The sequence below is a fragment of the Zeugodacus cucurbitae genome, chromosome 6 (genome assembly GCF_028554725.1).
Source record: "Zeugodacus cucurbitae isolate PBARC_wt_2022May chromosome 6, idZeuCucr1.2, whole genome shotgun sequence".
Classification (NCBI taxonomy): domain Eukaryota; kingdom Metazoa; phylum Arthropoda; class Insecta; order Diptera; family Tephritidae; genus Zeugodacus; species Zeugodacus cucurbitae.
The window spans coordinates 37333319-37353784 of NC_071671.1; the positions used below are offsets into that span (position 1 = coordinate 37333319).

General features: G+C 35.8%; 1 protein-coding gene across 1 annotated transcript in view; it reads left to right on the forward strand.

The window, feature by feature from the left end:
• Positions 1 to 20466, forward strand: part of LOC105217815 (uncharacterized) — a 70714-nt gene that overhangs the window by 35457 nt on the left and 14791 nt on the right. The window contains exon 2 of the mRNA XM_054232753.1: positions 15747 to 15853. Within this exon, the coding sequence (XP_054088728.1) occupies positions 15747 to 15853 (107 nt within the window). The remainder of the gene's footprint in view (positions 1 to 15746; positions 15854 to 20466) is intronic.

Genomic DNA, 20466 nt, shown 5'->3' on the forward strand with positions numbered 1-20466 from the left:
GTAACCTTTGTATGGGAGGTAAGCGTGGTTATATCAGATTTCCTCCGATTTGCCCATCTTCGAACTTAACCTTCTGATGGTGCCAAGAAACACGTGTACAATGTTTCATTAAGATATCTCAATTATTACTAAAGTTTGATTTGAACTTTACTAGTCACCCTGACTTTGGTATATATCTAACTCGTTTAGTTTTAGCACTTACAAACAACCGTTATGTGAACAAAACTATTTACTCTCTTTAGCAACTTTGTTGCGAGAGCATAAAAACATAGCTGAATTTTTGTGAATTGCCATCTATATAACTATATGACTTATGAGCTGTACAAAAAGTTTGAATGTTGGGGAATATGGTTTGACCGGCAGAGTGGATTTTAGCCAAGTTGACGACATTATGCACATTTGCTGTGCTATGAACTGTAAATCATAGAGAATGTTTAGACAAATAAATTTGCTAAATCAGAATTTGTATTTAAGCAAGTAAAGAAAGGCTAAGTTCGGGTGCAACCGAACATTTTATACTCTCGCAATTTATTGGTGTAATTTTGTAAAGACAACACAATTCGACCCATATATTCGACATAAAGTCCAATAGAATAACGAAAATCATCATATATAGTATATGAGGGCTAAGGTAATTCCTGGACCTACTTTACTCATTTTCACCAACAATATAAAATATATCGAAGGCTATACACTCACTTAATTTTGCTAAGATATATCGCATATTAAAAGATTTATAAAGCTCATCGTATTTTTGAAAAATCTATAATTAGGAATATGGGAACTAGGAAAAGTTATGACCCGATTTTAACCATTTTTGGTACAGAGACAAACTATTATAAGAAAAAGATTATCTCTGAATTACATTAAAATATCTGAGAGATTTACCTATATTTTCGGTGAAAAATTAAAAGTTCTTCATGTTCGATATCCGGGGCCTTGAAAAGTTATTGTCCGATTTCGACAATCTTTCTACAAGTTAAGCCTCAGGTGATATTTGAGTATAATTTTATTCCCTATCTACATTGGTTCCTAATGTATACACAGTGGAACGTCTCTAACTCGAATCACCATAATCCACAAAAAAACTTCGAGTTAGAGAGACTTCGAGTTATAGAAATTTTCATTAAAACATAAATTTTTCAAAAAGTTGTAAAATATGGATTTACCTACAGTTTTAGTTATTTACTTAGCAAAAAAATTTATTTAAATACATTAAAACAAGTATTCTGTAATTTTGTTTGTTGCACTTTGCTATTGTTTGGCTCTTGACAGCTTTATCTCATGCCTTACACGATTTATGAAATCTATAAGTGTAATATTATATTTTTTGTTCGCCTACATTCGAATATAGGGACTCCTTTAAAATTGTTCCTTGATAGTAGAATTTTAAATTTTGTATTATGCCCTGGTCGAAAAGTTCGATTTATGGAAGGAGATTTGTATGAAATGTGACTTCTATTACCAATTTAAGAGTTCGAGTTATGGAGATCTTCAAGTTATAGAATTTCGAGTTATGGAAGTTCCACTGTATTATAAAGACGGACGGACAGACAGACATCTGGATCTCAAATCTACTCGTTACCCTGATCAGTTTGGTATGCAAAATCGGCTCACAACCACGACTACTTCCAATATAACTCAATTTTTAATTTCATTTAATTTCTTATAAAAGTAAATGTTGGTGGTGAAAATTAGTGAAATTGGTTCAGGAATTACCTCAGCCCTCATAAACCTTGTATGATGATTTTCGTTATTCTATTGGACTTTATGCCGAATATATGAGTCAAATTGTGTGATATCTTAATAAAATTACACCAATAAATTGCGAGAGTATAAAATGTTCGGTTGCACACGAACTTAGTCTTTCCTCACTTGTTAATTTTAGAATTTGCTTATGCAAATATTTAGACATACACTGATGTTGTATGCATATATGATTATGAATGATTACCTAGGCATTACTTGACTAACTAACCATACCAATGTCATTTCATTAACCCTTAGTTTAACATTACAGCAGCTATCTCACTGACCTCGACAGAGATGCTGCTAAAAATGTTTGCTGTTGACTGTGAGCAGTCTCCTAGAAAAAACGTCTAAGGTGAGAGATGACATTTTAATTGAATTCTACCGCTATTTTTATGAGTGGTGGAAATATGTTTTTTCTGTTAATCTTCGCCACATTCTTTTTTTATACTCTCGCAACAATATAATAGTTTTGTTCTCATAACTCTTTTTTGTATAACCCAGAAATAAAAGAGTTAGACAAGGGGTTATATATATATAAATGATCAGAATGACGAATGAAGTTGAAATCCGGATGTCTCTCCGTCCGTCTGTCTGTCCGTAAAAGCGATAACTTGAGTAAAAATTGAGATATCTTAATGAAACTTGGAACACATATTCCTTGGCACCCTGAGGAGGTTGATAACATCGGCGAAATCGGACCATTACCACGCCCCCAAAATGGCGAAACCCGAAAACCTATAAAGCGTCACAACTAAGCCATAAATAAAGTTATGAAAGTAAAGTATTTTTTTGGGGAAGTGGACGTGGCCCCGCCCCCAAATAGATTTTATGTATATATCTCGAAAAGCAATAAAGCTATATAAACCAAACTTTCTGCAGCCGTTTATTTTAGCTACTTCTTAATACAGTCCAATGAAAGAAATCGGATAATAACCACGCCCACCTCCCATACAAAGGTTATGTTGAAGATTACTAAAAGTGAGTTAACTCACTAACCAAAATCGTCAGAAACACTAAATATTACAGAAGAAATGGTAGAAAGGAGCTGCACTCAGATTTTTTTTACAAAATAGAAAATGGGAGTGGCGTCGCCCACTTATGGGTAAAACCATATCTCAGGAACTACTCTACCAATTTCAATGAAATTCGGTATATAATATTTTCTTGATACCCTGATAACACTGATAAATGGGCGAAATCGGTTCACAAGCACGCCTACTTCCCACATAACCCATTTACTCCTATTAGATTCGTTCAATTTAAAACATTCGTTCACAAAAATGGTTAAAATCGGGTCATAACTTTTCCTAGATGCGATGTATCTTAGCAAAATTAAGTGAGTGTATAGTCTACAATATATTGTTGGTGAAAATGAGTAAAATCGGTTCAGGAATTATCTCAGCCCTCATTATTCTATTGGATCTTATGCCGGATATATGGGTCGAATTGTGTTATCTTTATAAAATTACATCAATAAATTACGAGAGTATAAAATGTTCGGTTGTACCCGAACTTAGCCTTTCCTTACTTGTTACTATTAAATCTGTTGTTTGCTGTTAAATGCGCATGTGTTTTTACTCTTTTATGTACACGTATGTATCTATACAATATTATATATTACTATTATAAAGAGGAAAGATTTGTATGTATGTTTGTATTGAATAAACTCAAAAACTACTGTGCCGATTTCAAAAATTCTTTCACCATTGGAAATCTACATTCACCCCGAGTAACATACCAGCGCAGCTACAGCGGGCCCTCAGCCTTTCTTGTAGTTGGTTGATACCCATATATACAAACTGCATTAGACTTGGTCACATTCCGAGGACTTGGAGGCAGGCTAGAGTGACATTTATACCCAAAGCCGGAAAGAGCTCACATGTCGCGGCCAAAGGCTTCAGTCCTATCAGTCTCTCCTTTTTTCTACTGAAAACGCTGGAGAGGCTGATAAGGGGAAGGATTCCCAGAAATCGGCGATTATGGCAGAATGGGGCACCGTACGGGTGTGACGGGAGGTAAATAGGAACACTCCCCAGGGAGGAGTCCTCTCACCTCTTCTCTGGATCATGGTCGTAGACGACCTTCTGGGAAAGCTTAAGGAATTCGGATGCCGGGTGATTGCCTATGCAGACGACGTGGTTCTCATGGTTGAAGGTAAATTTCTGGATACCGTATATGAATTGACTCAAAGTTATTTTAATGTCGTAACGAGTTGGGCTTTGGACAATGGTCTTTCTGGTAATCCTAGCAAGACTGGGCTAGCTCTTTTTACCAGGAGATAAAAAATACCGGATGCGCCTCTGCCGTCGATGGGAGGAGTTTGTCTTCACCCCGCCGACATCGTAAAGTCCCTATGTGTTGTTTTGGAAGAAAGTTTTCTTGGAAAACCAACATTGCGGAAAGAGCAAAAAAGGCATCGGTTGCCTGAGAGGTTGGGTATATAAGCTCAATGACTGTACGATTCAGGCTGGTAAAGGATTACCAGTCCTAGCTATCAGTTGCATCGGAACATTTCTAATCATATTAGTTTGGGTGCCTGGCCACAGCGGAATTGCAGGAAACTGCAATGCTGATGAGCTTGGCACTCCGGTCTCACTTGCAGTGGAATGGGAACAAATAGGAGCGCCGCTGTCCTCTTGCAACTTGCTTCTGAACTGAGCAGCAAGTTGGACAGTCACTAGCACTTGGATCTCAAGTGGGAGCAACTCAGCAAAATGATGCGCTTTAAAATGCAAATGCGCACTTAACAAAAATGTGTGATAACATAAATGTAAAAATAAAAGCACACCAAGAGAAATAATATGAAATTATGCAAAACCATTGGCTTTCAGGTAATAAAATTTAGTTTTGTAATTGGAAAGCTAGACTTATAATAGGAAGAACTTTTGGTGGTCATCAAAACAATACCTACATGAAACACTTCCGAAAAGCAACTGCAATAGAAAACTCGTTTTAATACGCTTTTCCCCCAGTATCTTTAAATGGTTGTAACTTTTTTTTAGTGGTACTTAAAATATTTGAGGTACTTAAAATATTTGAATAACATATGTTCGCAAGTTCCAAAACATCTCTAGAAAAGCACATTAGTAACATGAAGGTTCTGCGTAAAAACTGAATACTGTCTAATTATCGATTTTGAGATTTACCCTTTTAGCAGAACTGTTAACAGCGTGACATCTAACTGAAAAGTTAAAAATAAATATAGTTTAAGAAAACTAAAAAACACGCTTTTAAGCCACATCAAACTAAAGAAATTAAAATAATTCTTAATATATGCTGACAAAAATAATTAACGAAACATATTTGTATTTTTGGTTAAAAAGCGTGGGTGCTTTGTATTATATTTTTCTCATATTGAGCAACTCGCGATTTTTAATCTAAAATACAAATTTGTTTCCTTAATTATTTTTGTCAGCATATATTAAGAATTATTTTTAATTTTTATACTCTCGCAACAAATGTTGCTAAAGAGAGTATTATAGTTTTGTTCACATAACGGTTGTTTGTAACACCCAAAACTAAACGAGTTAGATATAGGGTTATATATACCAAAGTGATCAGGGTGAAGAGTGGAGTTCAAATCCGAATGTCTGTCTGTCCGTCCGTCCGTCTGTGCAAGCTGTAACTGGAGTAAAAATTAAGATATCTTGATGAAACTTGGCACACTTATTTCTTGGCACCATAGGAAGGTTGCTTTCGAAAATGAGCAAAATCGGACCACTGCCACGCCCACAAAATGGCGAAAACCGAAAACACATAAAGTGCCATAACTAAGCCATAAATAAAGCTATGGAAATAAAATTTGGTATGAAGGATCGCACTATGAAGGGGCATATTTGGATGTAATTTTTTTGGGGAAGTGGGCGTGGCCCCGCCCCCTACTAAGTTTTTTTGTGCATATCTCGCAAACCAATAGAGCTATATAAACCAAACTTTCTGCAGTCGTTTTTTTTAACCACTTCCTAATACAGTCCAAAAATGAAAGAAATCGGATCATAACCACGCCCACCTCCCATACAAAAGTTAGGTTGAAAATTACTAAAAGTGGGTTAACTCACTAACTAAAAACGACAGAAACACTAAATTTCACATAAGAAATGGCAGATAAAAGCTGCACTTAGATTTTTTTACAAAATGGAAAATGGGTGTGGCGTCGCCCACTTATGGGTCAAAAACCATATCTCAGGAACTACTCGATCGATTTCAATGAAACTTGGTTTGTAATAGTTTCCTTACATCCCAATGATATGTTGTGAAAATAGGCCAAATCGCTTCACAACCACGCCTACTTCCTATATACCAGAACTTTGAAGACAATTTGAATCGTTTACTTTACAATATATAAAGTAAGTACTAGTGAAGATATCGGTGCAGAACTTTGCACAAATACTATGTTAATAGTTGGGCAGCCCCATTCTAAAAATCGCCGAAATCGGACCATAGGTTTTTAAGGCCCCATATATCGAACACGAGGACCTCGGTGCTTCTAACCTAATATTATGGTTTCCAACTTTCAATGGACTTTATACGACGAATATGTGGGTCAAATTGTGTATTATATACTATAAATAAAGTTAAATAAATAAATTGCGAGAGTATAAAATGTTCGGTTACACCCGAACATAGCCCTTCCTTACTTGTTTAGTTTGTTGTAGCTTAAAAGCGTGTTTTTTTTTTAAATGGTACGAGCTACGGAGTTAAAAAGAGAAGGTACAATTTTCTATCGATATCATTGGAAACAACACCCGCGCCGTTAGTTCTGCTTATTCCACACTGGATAAGGAAGCGAAGTTTATAAGTCTGGTGGTGAACGAAGACAAGACGAAATATCTCCTGTCATCAAACAAACTGTCAGCCCATTCGCGTCTTGGCTCCCATGTCACTGTTGACAGTCATAACTTTGAAGTTGTTGATAATTTCGTACACCTAGGCACCAGCATCAACACCGATACTAATGCCAGCATTAAAATCCAACGCAGAATCACTCTTGCCAACAAGTGCTACTATGGACGAAGTAGGCAACTGAAAAGTAAACTTCTCTCTTGACGAACTAAAACTAAACTCTACAAGTCCCTCATCATTCCCGTCCTACTTTATGGTGCAGAAGCGTGGACGATGTCAACATCAGATGAGACGGCACTAGGAGTTTTCGAGAGAAAGGTTTTGTGGAAAATGTATCGTCCCTTAAACATTGGCAACGGCGAATACCGCAAAAGATGGAATAATGCGCTGTATGTGTTATTCGACGACACAGGGACTATTCCCAGGAAGTTGAGATTCTAGCAAAAAATATATATATATTCATATATTTATTTTTACTAGATCTTATATTATTATCGAATTTAGTTTGGGGAGGAATGATATCATTATATATATATCCAATCCAATATATAAATCCAATATTTTTGCATTCCGATTTATTTTCAATATGCACCGTTTTCTTCGACAATTTATTGAGATTTCATAATGCCACTCTTACAGAAATCATCGTTGCTATTGGGAAAAAAACTAGGACAGTTGATTTTAAAGGCTTCTCTTGAGTCTTAAGTTCTTTGTGTAGTCACTATTGATATGTGTGATTCGGCGTTGTTCTGATGAAACACAATTCTTCTCCCGTTTGGCAAGACCGGTATGTATGTATGTATGTATGTGATTGGCGTTGCAACCGTTCAAAAGGGGGTGTCTCATCCGACTTCGTTTTAATGTGGTGGGTCCCAAACCCTACGCACAACCGAAGAAGCGGGTTCGCCTTCAGAGGATACTTGGTCTAAAATCGGAAGTCGTGAGCCGCTTGAACCATGTAGAAGAATCGTTTCTGGTCATTCCCAAGTGAATGACAATCAAAAATTTTTCTGACTTAAGTGAACTTCTACACATGATCCCATCCTCCCAAGACCGACAGCTTCTGTGCAATTGCTACCTTCAGACAGTCCCATTGTTGATAGTACAGTTAGTTTGAGTTAAATTTGGCCGTAGGGGGGTGGCTAAGATATTTCACATAATAACCGATTTATAAGCTATTAAGCCCATCGTATTTTGAAAATCCTATAATTAGTTACACACTTGAGAGCTAGGGGAAGTTATGACACGATTTGAACCATTTCTGGTACAGAGACACACTATTAGAAGAAAAAGATTTCCTCTGAATTAAATTGAGATATCTGAGTGATTTACCGATATTTTCGGTGAAAAATTGAAAAAAATTATCTTGATATTCGATATCCGGGGCATTAAAAGTTATAGTCCAATTTCGACAATTTTTTCACAAGTGATGCCACAGATCATAAACAGTATTTGTGTAAAGTTTTATTTCGCTATCTTCATTGGTTCCTTATGTATATATTATAAAGTGAAGGAATTTTCCACACGTGTAATCAGGGTGTCAAAAAAATATTATATACCAAATTTCTTTGAAATCTATCGAGTAGTTCCTGAGATATGGTTTTTGACCCATAAGTGGGCAACGCCACTCCCATTTTCCATTTTGTAAAAAAATCTGAGTGCAGCTTCTTTCTGCTATTTCTTCTGTAAAATTTAGTGTTTCTGGCGTTTTTCGTTAATGAGTTAACGCACTTTTAGTAATTTTCAACATAACCTTTTTATGGGAGGTGGGCGTGGTTATTATCCGATTTCAACTGTTTTCATGGAGTATGGTGGGGTACGTAAGGGAACCGACTGCAGAAAGTTTGGTTTATATAGCTTTACTGTCTTACATCCCAAGAAGTTGGAAAAGAATTATAGTGGTGTTTCTACGAAAACCAGGCAGAAGAACACATGAAAATGCTAAGGACTTTAGACCTATAAGCCTCACATCCTTCATGCTTAAGGTACTAGAAAGGCTAATGAATATACATATAAGATCAAGTATGGAGGGAACGTTATCCAAGTCCCAACATGCATACAGAAAGGGCCGATCGACCGAGACTGCCCTTCATGATGTGATAAACATAATTGAAAAATCACTACATTACAAACAATATACTATGGCTGCATTTCACGATATAGAGGGAGCCTTCAATAAAATAGAAATAAGCACGATCATTAATTATCTGACACATGGCGATATAGAAGATACGGTGTGTAGATGGATTCATTCAATGCTAAGAAATAGAAAGATCATAGCGTCAAACGGTGCTACAACACAAACAAGTTATGTGAGTAGAGGGACTCCTCACGGAGGGGTCCTCTCCCTCTTGCAAAAGGAACAAACAAAGCCTATATGGCCTACTACACTTGTAAGAGAGTTGTTAGCAGGAATTGGGGCCTCAAGCCTCGTATAATCATGTGGATGTATACGGCTGTCATTAGACCGATACTTACTTATGGAGCGCAAGTATGGTGGCCAGCGCCAAAGAAATAATATAACATCAGAAAAATAAATGGAGTACAAAGGGCGGCATGTGCAGGAGTAACTGGAGCAATCAAGTCATGTCCGACTGATGGGCTTAATGTGATCCTGCATCAACTACCCATAGACATCCATATTCACAAAATAGCAGCATGTTCTGCAATAAGAATAAAGGAATTAGGAGGTTGAAATCAGAACAACTATGGACATAGTGGTATTCTAAACCAAATCAGAATACAAGTCTATAAATCAGACTATATTCTCCCAAAGCTGGATTTCAATAGTAACTTTCAAGTGAGGATACCCTCTAGTCGAGAATGGAGTAGGGGAAGAATAGGGGAGGAAAATACCATCTCAGTCTATATCGACGGGTCCAAAATGGACTGCGGTGTAGGCACGGGAGTATTTTCCGATGATCTAGACATTTCTCTCTCTATCCGTTTACCAAACTTGGCTAGTATCTTCCAAGCGGAAGTACTAGGCATAGAGAAGGCCAGGGAAACTCTATTGGAAAACTATGAGAGGATACATAAAGCAACAATATACACGGATAGCCAAGCGGCTCTCCTGGCATTGTTGTCGCCCACGACTAATTCAATAATTGCCTTAATTCCAAGAAGGCACTGAAGTCGCTAGAAGACAAGCTTATCCTAGACTATCTGGGTTCCTGGCCACAGGAACATTTTCGGCAACGAAAAAGCAGACGAGCTGGCAAAGACAGGAGCTTGTCTGAACGAATCGGAGGCCGAATTAATACCAAGTCCGCTAGGCTCGATGAGAAGAGAGCTTAATTTACAATTTCAACAATTAGCAAACAACAGATGGAAGAATACAACTAAATGCATAATAACCAAACAGATATGGCCAAAATACGACATGAAGAGAACTAACGACTTATTAAATAAGTTAAGGAACAGTATCTTCAGACTAACTGCTACCATAACAGGGCATTGGCCATTTGGAGAACATGCGTCGAAAATGGGTATGCCCTACAATAACATATGCCGAAACTGCGAACTAACAGGGAATAAGGAAACAATTTTCCACTTCCTCTGTGAATGCCCAGCCCTATCGCAGATCCGACACTGAACACTGGGAATCCATCAAGCATCAAACCTCGAATGGATGTCTACAAAAAGCATAACGGATATTAGTAGCTTCATCGAAACCACAAAATGGTTTGAACGATAAGCTTAAACATGATAGCAAATAAAAAGGTCAACGACCAGTGCATCAAAATGGCACAGACAGTGCTAATTGAGCCCGAACTATAACGGGGCAGAACTCCTACCTACCTATAGCTTTATTAGTTTATGAGATATATACAAAAAACCTATTTGGGGGCGGGGCCACGCCTATTTCCCCAAAAAAATTACATCCAAATATGGCCCTTGTTAGGACGATCCTTTGTACCAAACTTTATTTATGGCTTAGTTCTGACACTTTATTTGTTTTCAGTTTTCGCCATTTTGTGGGCGTGGCAATGGTCCGATTTTGCCCACTTTCGAAAGCAACCATCCTACGGGTCAAGGAGCATGTGTACCAGGTTTCGTCAACATATCTCAATTTTTACTCAAGTTATCCGTTGCACGGATGGACGGATGGACGGACAGACAGACATTCGGATTTGAACTCCACTCTTCACCCTGATCACTTTGGTGTATATAACCCTATATCTAACTCGTTTAGTTTTGGGTGTTACAAACAACCGTTATGTGAACAAAACTATAATACTCTTTTAGCATCTTTTGTTGCGAGAGTCTAAAAATTGGAAGACGGTGCGATCCTAATACAAATTTTTTCTTTGACATATTGTCCCTGTAGTGGAACATAGTCAAATGTTTTACTCTATAATTCGGAAACATGAATCAAACACTTTTATTTATACATCGTTCCGAAATAAGTTCGTTTATTTTATTTTATTTTATTTTAATACATCATTAAATAATTATTTATGAAGTTATTTTTTGATTCTATCTGATTTATGTCTTATATTATACTTCTACTTATGCTATTCTTAATTATGTATGCTGTATCATTATCGAACTTAATAGTTTAACAGTTTAATTGCCTATATTTGTTGTATTCAATGCAAGTGCAGCCGTGCAAAGTTTAATTACGTATTATGTATACATCAGTCTGTATGTATAAAGGTCCGACAGAATTCAGTCGAAAGTCAAAGTCAAAGCCAACGGTCTAACCTAGTTTTCGTGCAACTCAAGTCGATTATTTCAGGTATCAAGCGTCTGTGATAAACTAAATAAATAGTTGACTGAAAAATGTATCGAGTACTCTTCACGGTTCTTAAACGACAATTCATTATGCAAATTCTTAGAGTCACTGTCAACGTGGAAATTGGAGCACGCGTCATTTATGTACATATGTATATACATATGTACATATAAGTATATACAATCAAGTATATGTGGTGATCACTACTCTACACTAATTATAATAATTTATCATAATACTTTTTAAGTTCCCCATTACATATATTTTCTCCTAAAACTTAACGAATGTAACAATATAAGGACGTAAAAGCATTAAGGACATAAGCATTTAAATAAAACAATAAAAAAACAGTTCGTCAGAGATTAGCAAACCAATCACACGCGTTCTTTAATTCGCTATCGCCAACGAAAACTACAAAAACCACTAGTACCGCATCAACACCAAATATATATGTGGTCCAATGTTCTGTATCTCTGAAGCTTAAATAAATAATTTTTGGGACTGATTATAGCGATTTTCCACCTTTTTGTATTAAAATACATATTTGTTTCCATATACATAGAATGCCTTATCATTGTCTCTATGATAGCAAGAGTTTTGTTGAAGTTGAGAACTGAAAAATAAATTTAAACTTTTTTATAAACTACTCATAATATATCTAATTAAAAACTGCAGGTTTTGTTTATTTTTGAATGCAAATACTGTCAAGATGTGAACGTTCACAATACCTCGACTTTACTTTATACCAATGTACATACTTTGTGCATACAGATGGCTTAATTATTATTGGTAAGGTATCTGTATGTAAATAACATAAGTACGGCCAAGCGATCGTGTGAAATTTACATTTTCATCAAAACGCACGGTTGCACGTGATGTACCGTTGGGTGTGTTGCATGGAAGGCAAGGTGGCGAATCGCTGCTGCTCAAACAACGGAGATCGGCGCTGGAACTTACCGGTGGCCAATGTCTCATTGCACAGTCCACAGTATATACGGGCGATCAGAGCGCATCGAAAAGCGTCGCGCTGTAATTGGCGGTGAATTTTTTCGCTGCCGATGACAGTTCTGCGCGATTTTATATGAAAATATTCAACATTAGCGCTTCAACACCGTACTTACGGAATATGTATATATACGTATGTATATTCATTTCATATTCCCGTTGTTAACCGCTTTTCTATCGCCAATTTGTTATATGCTTCATCCTATAATATAGGTGTGTTAAACACATTAAACGGCCGCACATTAAACGGAATGATCTCACATTATTGTAATAATAATAAATCAGTTATAATTAACTTCGACTTTTTAACAATATCATGACATAAAGTTGCAGATCGCAATTTTTATTTATTTCATATATAGCGAAGAAATCGTTTCTATGCCCCTGGAATGCCTATGAACCACTTACATATATAAACATATGAATGTACATACTTACATATTTAGCGATAAAAGACAACTGCTTTGAAGATCACGAGTAATTTACTTGGAATTACTTGGTAATTAATTTTTTTTTTAATTTTATGAGGTAATTTTCGAGGCTAATATTTATGGTTTCATAACCACCTTTTATATGAAATTCGACTGATTGGAACCAAATGTTATACATAAAATTTCATTTCGCCTTCTTGTATAAAACTTCAAAATTTATCAGATAAATCGTAGTAACGTTGACTTAATATATTCATTTCATTGGATGAACGAATATAATAGGGGGATTCTCTTGCAGTGGTAAAACCCTTGACGGCGCACACGGATTGCAAAGTTTTGCTATCCACAACAACAAAATACACACAAAATAAAGTTTGCAATGACTGCAAAATATGCTACACCAAAACCCATGTTTACTTTCATGCAATGAGTCGTAGCAAAATAAGGCAACCCTCTGTCTGCTGTCATGATACAAATTCACGCATACATTTCGCTAATATTTTATTTTCTGCTATGGGGTGTTCTAGTACTATTGTATATTTTGGTGAAGTATTTTTGCATTTCGTGCTATCGTGCAATCTTGCAAGAACAAGAGAATTCTCCTAATATATTTAGTATTGTAAAATATGTTGCGCTGGGTATACATAATAAAGAAATTTTACTAATAAGTTGCAGAAAAAGCGAGGACTTCTTCAAAAAACTGTTTGCTGAGCATGTTCCTTATGTTTTTGAGGTCATTGAATTCGAATCCGACGCTCATTTAAACCCATCAGATCATGGTTTTGACATAACCCCAAAAACACAATATGTCGGACAGCGTTTTTAAAAATTCATCGTTTTCTTTTGAAACTCTCTACTCAGGGGTTTTCGGGGTCACGGATTACGAATTTGACGTTATTTTTCAAACATTAAAAATGGCGGACCAATATGGATTTTATTTTAAAATTTGTCCCCCATAATATCAATATTAGAAAATTTATAAGCCTTGAGTTTAGGTAGAATCGACTTATAAACGATTATTTCCACACTTTATGGGAAGGTTTGAGAATTGTTCTAAATGTTTAATTTGAGCCTTTCAATACTAAGATAAATTTCATCGATATCTATTTAGACAATATTCCGTTTAATAATAATTTGATTTCATTTAGTAGAGATGATCTGTAATGGTCCATAGGTATTTTACATAAATACTCAAAGAGCGGTCTCTTTGAATTTTACCATCGTATTTGTTTTCATACGTCCCTCCACATTTTGTTCGTACTTATAATTTTTGCTCCCTAACTTTTTGTCGAAACATTTTCCTTATTGCATACGTCCACAAAAAATGGACCATTCTTTCAATGCAGCACAATAATTCTCATAGTATTCGTTAATTTCAAAATAAGTGAGACCCTTTGCTTTTTGGATCTCACGCGATCTATGATCAGGAGAATGGTTGTGAATGTCGCATGAATTATTTTTGAAATTTCGGTATTTTATTATGCTTTTCTGTAAATGTTTTACCATTACATCTACTCGTAATATCTGCTTTCTAGTGAATGGAATTGATGAGTCCCTATCGTTACTGAACGAAAATAGTCATCAGAATCGAGTTTGTTACTTTGTGATATAGTAGTCTTAAAAAATTCTTTATTTACATTATCCTTCAAAATAAAGGTCTTGAAAGGAGGGTGAGGAGATCTCTTGTATCTCCCAACGAAGATTCGTTAGAATTTATCATTGACATTTTATTTCCAGGCATCGTCTAAAGATGTAATTGACCTTGTGAATGCTTACTAGTGGGGATTGATATATGATCCGAAATAATTCTAAATGGAATCCGTTATATTTAAATATATGAAATTCATAAACGCTTGATCGACTAGAATGGATATTAGTTATTTATGTAAATATTTATTCAACATCCCGTACTCTATCCCCTACCCAACTGCAGTAGTTATATTCACAAAAATAAAAGGGACCTGTTACCAATAGAGAAAGTTTTCTCGCGGGGTATTTTTATATCTTTACACCAAAGGTATATATATGTATATCTGTCGGAGAGGTATGTGTATGGGTTTCGTTGTATCTGTAAGCCAACTTGTTTGTGATCTGTAGACCAGACCTCATAGCGTTGGTAGCTAGGCCTGGCAGACTTGTGTGTGGCTCGGACGGCGGCTTCGGTCAGCGAGCGGCTGTTCCGCGACTGAGTAGCTCGTGGCGCGAAACATTCAGTTTGCATTAAGCCAGAGAGCCGGTCGGACGCGTTTCTTAGTGACTTCGAGCCTTCAGTGTACGTGTGTGTTAGCATTACTTTTGTTTTTATTTGACTTTTCTATTCGGCTGTCTATTTAAGTGTTCGCATGTTTGTTAGCTCATCATCGACGTCGTGGTTTTAGGTGTGTGTGTTTCCTTGCTGACTGCTAGTGCAATCCGCTTTGTTTGCCTGAGTGTGTTCCGTGTGTTTCTTATTCGCATACAATTTAGTACACGTACAAATATTCGTCGAACGAGAACTAAAACATGAAATACAACACTTAATTCTGCTATTGTTTCGTAATATCTGCAGAGCCTTTGTTTGAATTTCTAATAACCTCGCAGTACCCACCGATTGCTCGGACCTGTAAGCCATACAGTTTCAATACTCTTCAAATATATTTATTGACGTATTTGAAATTCGGCAGAGGCTTGTGTGCCTATTCGGTAGTTTCGATGGAATTGAAGTGAAGCAAAAAGTTTGCGAATGAATTTAAAAAGTAATTTATGCTTATTTCTGAAAACTCGTGATAATTCCAAGGTTGCAACGCCCTTGCGAAATATTATGAAGACCCTGTGCATAATTAAAGGGTTTCGTGCGTAGTGAAGATATACCCATACTCTCGCCAATTCCTGCGAATTGATTGAACAAAGATTTGATAGATTTTAAAACCACATTTGTTTTCTGTTTTTTATGAGTAATTGTCTAAATGTAAATTTAAAAAATGGATTTCTGGTTGCAGCGTTTATTTCAACTATAAAATGTTTGCCAATAGAGTGTGGAGCGCGTTAAGTCTTGCTTGCCTCATTGGAATCGTGATATCATCATGTGGACTGGCTGAAGCAAAAGGTGAGCAAGTAGCTTTAAGTGCGTTTATTGTTGGACCTTGTTTTCGTGTTATTTACGGCTTCCTGCGTTTAACTGTGACGAGGTTATCACTATGTGCGGGAATTCCCTTTTGAGGTGCTTGATTTTGGGGGCCCACTTAACAACATTTACATTCTCATGTGTGTTTCATTTGAAAGCGCTTTGATAATTTCCTCGTTTATGCCAATCGCCCAACACAGAGTCATATCCATTTCTAAATTTCATATGATGTCCTTAATTAGTTTAAATTGTATTTGAAAAAAAAGGAATTAAAATATTTAAAATTCGAATTGAAAATTTACATTACAAAAACATATATGCAGCAGATATTATCGATAATTTAGTACTAGAATAGAAATACAATTATAGAATGAACCGGTTGAATTTCACTTGAACAGCCGATACTTGCTATAAACTTTCCAAAATGTTTTTAATGAAATGAAATGAAAAAAACTGCAAAAACAAGAACTACAATAGTTAAGAATGTTCAGTGTCGGTCAATATCCTTATTTAATACACCGACAAGAAAAAGGAACATCTTTCTAATATAAATATTTTTGTGCAATAGTTTTTAAACGAAGTGCCATCAAAGAGATACTGGAGAAAGAATTCATTATCTGATAAGCAAGGTAGCAAGATGGCGTGAGACATTAAAATGTTTGAAATAAATGATAATCTTAAACCATATACATAAGTAATGAAATTTGAAAATTGTTTTGTAACACATTCACAGATTACACAAGTCTCACTTCTGTTGTCTGTTTGTGTGCGCACGACCATGAAACTCTTGTTTTGTTTACTCAAGTTTATCGTAAAAATTTTCTTCCAGCTGGCTAATTGTCCGATTATTAATATTTCTATTGAGTAATGTGAATAAAGAAATTCGTGGAATAATTATAATTAATGAAAAGTTCTGCGGCCGGCGGTTCTTTTTCGGAAACTCATACAAACACTTTATTACGCTCCACCATATTTAATTTCGTAGTTAATTTTCAAACAAAAGTTAAAATTCGCTCGCGAGAGCATGAGAAATATACGTCGTTGTCCCATTTGCAATGCCACTTCAACAACTTCATAGATTCACACAAAACTTAAGGTGGAGTTGGCAGACACAAAACTTGTTTCGCAGACTACACACTGCACTAAGGCTCGTTACTTAAAAATTACTCGCTGAAAACTCGTAGATCGACTAACACGCTTGCCGCACATTCAAATCCACATATATAGACGCTTATTAATAATGTGCATATGCACACACCACATAATCGAACACATACACATATCCATATGTATATCGAAGTGTCTATACACAATAGTATATGTGCACATCTGCGGTATCCAAATGCATTCGTATTGTTGTGCGCACTCAACGCCACATGATGTCATAATTCACGCGAAAAGCAAAAGGCAACAGAAGAACTGAAACAGCGAAGAGTGAAAAAACATTAATGTAGTCTGAAAAAGCTGACCTCGTTATTTGCCCGGCTTGCTGTTGTCGTTGGCACGATCGTTTAGTGGAATTGATTTACCGCATTCAGGCGGAAAATGAATTGTAGTTTACTCAAGTGGTGTATCATTATGTAAATAGCTTTCTCCGTGCCCAAGCGCGGCGCACAGCGACACATACAATGGCAAGTAACGCAATTTGGGTTGACAACGGCGCCTGTAAGAACATTGACAAGCATGAAATTTCTCTGTGGACGCAGCGAAACCGTAATATTACACTCCATTCAATTAGGCATTGCATACAAACGCACATACATAAGCAAGCGAAAGCATACAGTCAGCGTCATATTTCATCGTACGGCACTCTAAAATCAAATTTTCCGATTTTAATCCATTTAAATGAAAAAATTTCTTCTATGAACTGATCAAAATAAAAAACAAAATAGATTTCATATTCCAGTTATAAAAATTATTTGCAAACTAAATGTAAAAACTCAAAAATTGGCCTAATGTTCAAAGTTGGTGCGTCATAATTCATCGTACGGCATTGTTATCCTTACTTTTAAGGGTTTCTTGATATCATTTTAAAACTAAATAGCTTCAACATAGAAGTGGAATCAGTTTATCACGTGCTGTGAAGTAGACCAGGGGTTATTTCCTATTTTGACATTAATGGAGAAAAGATATGAAGCTTCTTCAGATTTTAGGGAAATTGAACGAAAAGAAACAAAATCAATGAGCGAAATTGATAAAACTACCTCTAAATATAAGTTTACAATACAGCACATACTAGATTTGTTTATAAAAATAATAATGGAGAATAAAAAAATGGATCGAGAGGCGCGCGAACACTTAATGAAGGACATAATTAGGGATATGGCACGAAAAAGTGGCCGTGTGAGCTGTTCAGAAATATGGTTGAGCAAGTATACAATTGAGAAAACATTTTGGCGTAATGGTTATCTTCAAATTATCGTCACCAACAGCGCGACGAGCACCGCCTATATCTGATTCGAACAGTCGAAAACGTATAACTTTCGCAAATCAGCACTTGAAGAAGGGTATTGACATTTGACAGACTGTGCTTTTCACAGACGAAAGCATATTTAATCTTTTCGGCGATGATGGACCATAAAAAGTTTAGTGAAAACCGGACACAACGCTTCTTACTAAGAAATTGCGAAGTACTGTTAAATATGGTTTAAGAAACTTGATTGTTAGGGGATGTATGACAGTTTCTGGAGTTGGAAAGCTGATCTTTAATAGAAGAAAAATTTACAATGAACAATATTTTGAAATTTTGAAGCAAAATTTAAAGCAGTCAGTTGAAAAAAATGGGCCTTACTGATGCTTATGTTTTAAAACAACACAACGACCCAAAGCATACTGCATATTTGGCAGCTTCACACCTCTCCACAAGGCCCGGACCTCAATCCCATTGAATACTTAAGTGATTATATGAAAAATAATCTTTAAAAACATTCAAATGTATCGCGTATAACATAATAGTAAAGATATTGATTACATAAATGTGTAACGTACGATAAAATATGACGCAAAAAATTTGTTCAGTTTAAGCTTTTTTTAATTTATCATTTTTATTTTGAAATATATTCAATTAATTTGCACATAAATTATACTATTTCCAAGCTTTCTTTTATCTATAGAAGAACTTTTTTCATTTGAGTGGATTAAAAACGGAAATTTTCATTTTAGAGTGCCATATGATGAAATATGACGCTGACTGTATATATGTACGTATGTATGCGTTCAGGCGTGTGTCACTTCAGTTGGCAGCAAGCAATGCGTAGTAAACAAAAGACTTAGGCGACGAACTTGATTGAAAAAGGAACACCGACTAAACATACAACGTGACAAAGGCCTTGAGAGTGCCATATTTATATACATACTTATTCATATTCACTTAAAAGCGCTGAGCAGCTCATTATGACATAATTTCTGTATACATAAATAAATAATCGCCACCTTTGTGCTGTGATGTTTATAAGTATAATATGGCTCCAACATCTACAGCTTAGAATGATTCAGCGCCGAGCCGAGTCATAAACGAATAAAATAACAAGCAAGGAAAGGCTAAGTTCGGGTGCAACCGAACATTTTATAGTCTCGCAATTTATTGAAGAAATTTTATTAAGGTAACATACAAATTAATCCATAAATTCGGCATAAAGTTTAATAGAATAACGAAAATCGTCATATATAGTATATGAGGGCTGAGGTAATTCCTGAACCGATTTCATTCATTTTCACCAGAAAGGTACACTATATCCAAGACTATACGCTCACTTAATTTTGCTAAGATATCTCACATATTATGTATATGGGATCTAGGAGATGATATTTTCGAAAAACCTATAACTAGGTATATGGACATGTTATGACCCGAATTTAATAATTTTTGGAACAGAGACACACTATTAGAAGAAAATAATTTCCTCTGAATTACATTAAATTATCTAAGAGATTTATCCATATTTTCGGTTAAAATTTATCCTTAGGCGCTGAGTTCAACATGTTCGATATCTGGGGCCTTGAAAAGTTATGGTCCGTTTTCGACAATTTTTTCACAAGTGAAGGCTGAGATGATATGCACTATTTGTGTAAAGTTTTATTCCGCTATCTTCATTGGTTCCTTATGTTTACATTTTAAAGTGAAGGAATAAGATGGAATTCAAAATTGAGTTATAGGAAAGTAGTTGTGGTTGTGAACCGTTTTCGCCCATTTCATTCGAATCGGTCGAGTAGTTCCTAAGATATGGTTTTTGACCCATAAGTGAGCGATGCCACGCCCATTTTCCATTTTGTAAAAAAATGTGAGAGGAAGCTGCACTGATATTTCTTCTGTAAAATTTAATGTTTCTGACGTTTTTCGTTACTGGGTTAACCCACTTTTAGTAATTTTCAACCTACCCTTTGTATGGTTTATATAACTTTATTTGTTTGCGAGTTATATACAAATAACCGATTTGTGGGGCCACGCCCACTTCGCCAAAAAAATTACACCCAAATATGCCTCTTCCTAGTGCGATCATTTATTCCAAATTTTACTTTTATTACTTCATTTATGGCTTAGTTATGACACTTTATGTGTTTTTGGTTTTCGCCATTTTGTGGGCGTGACATTGGTC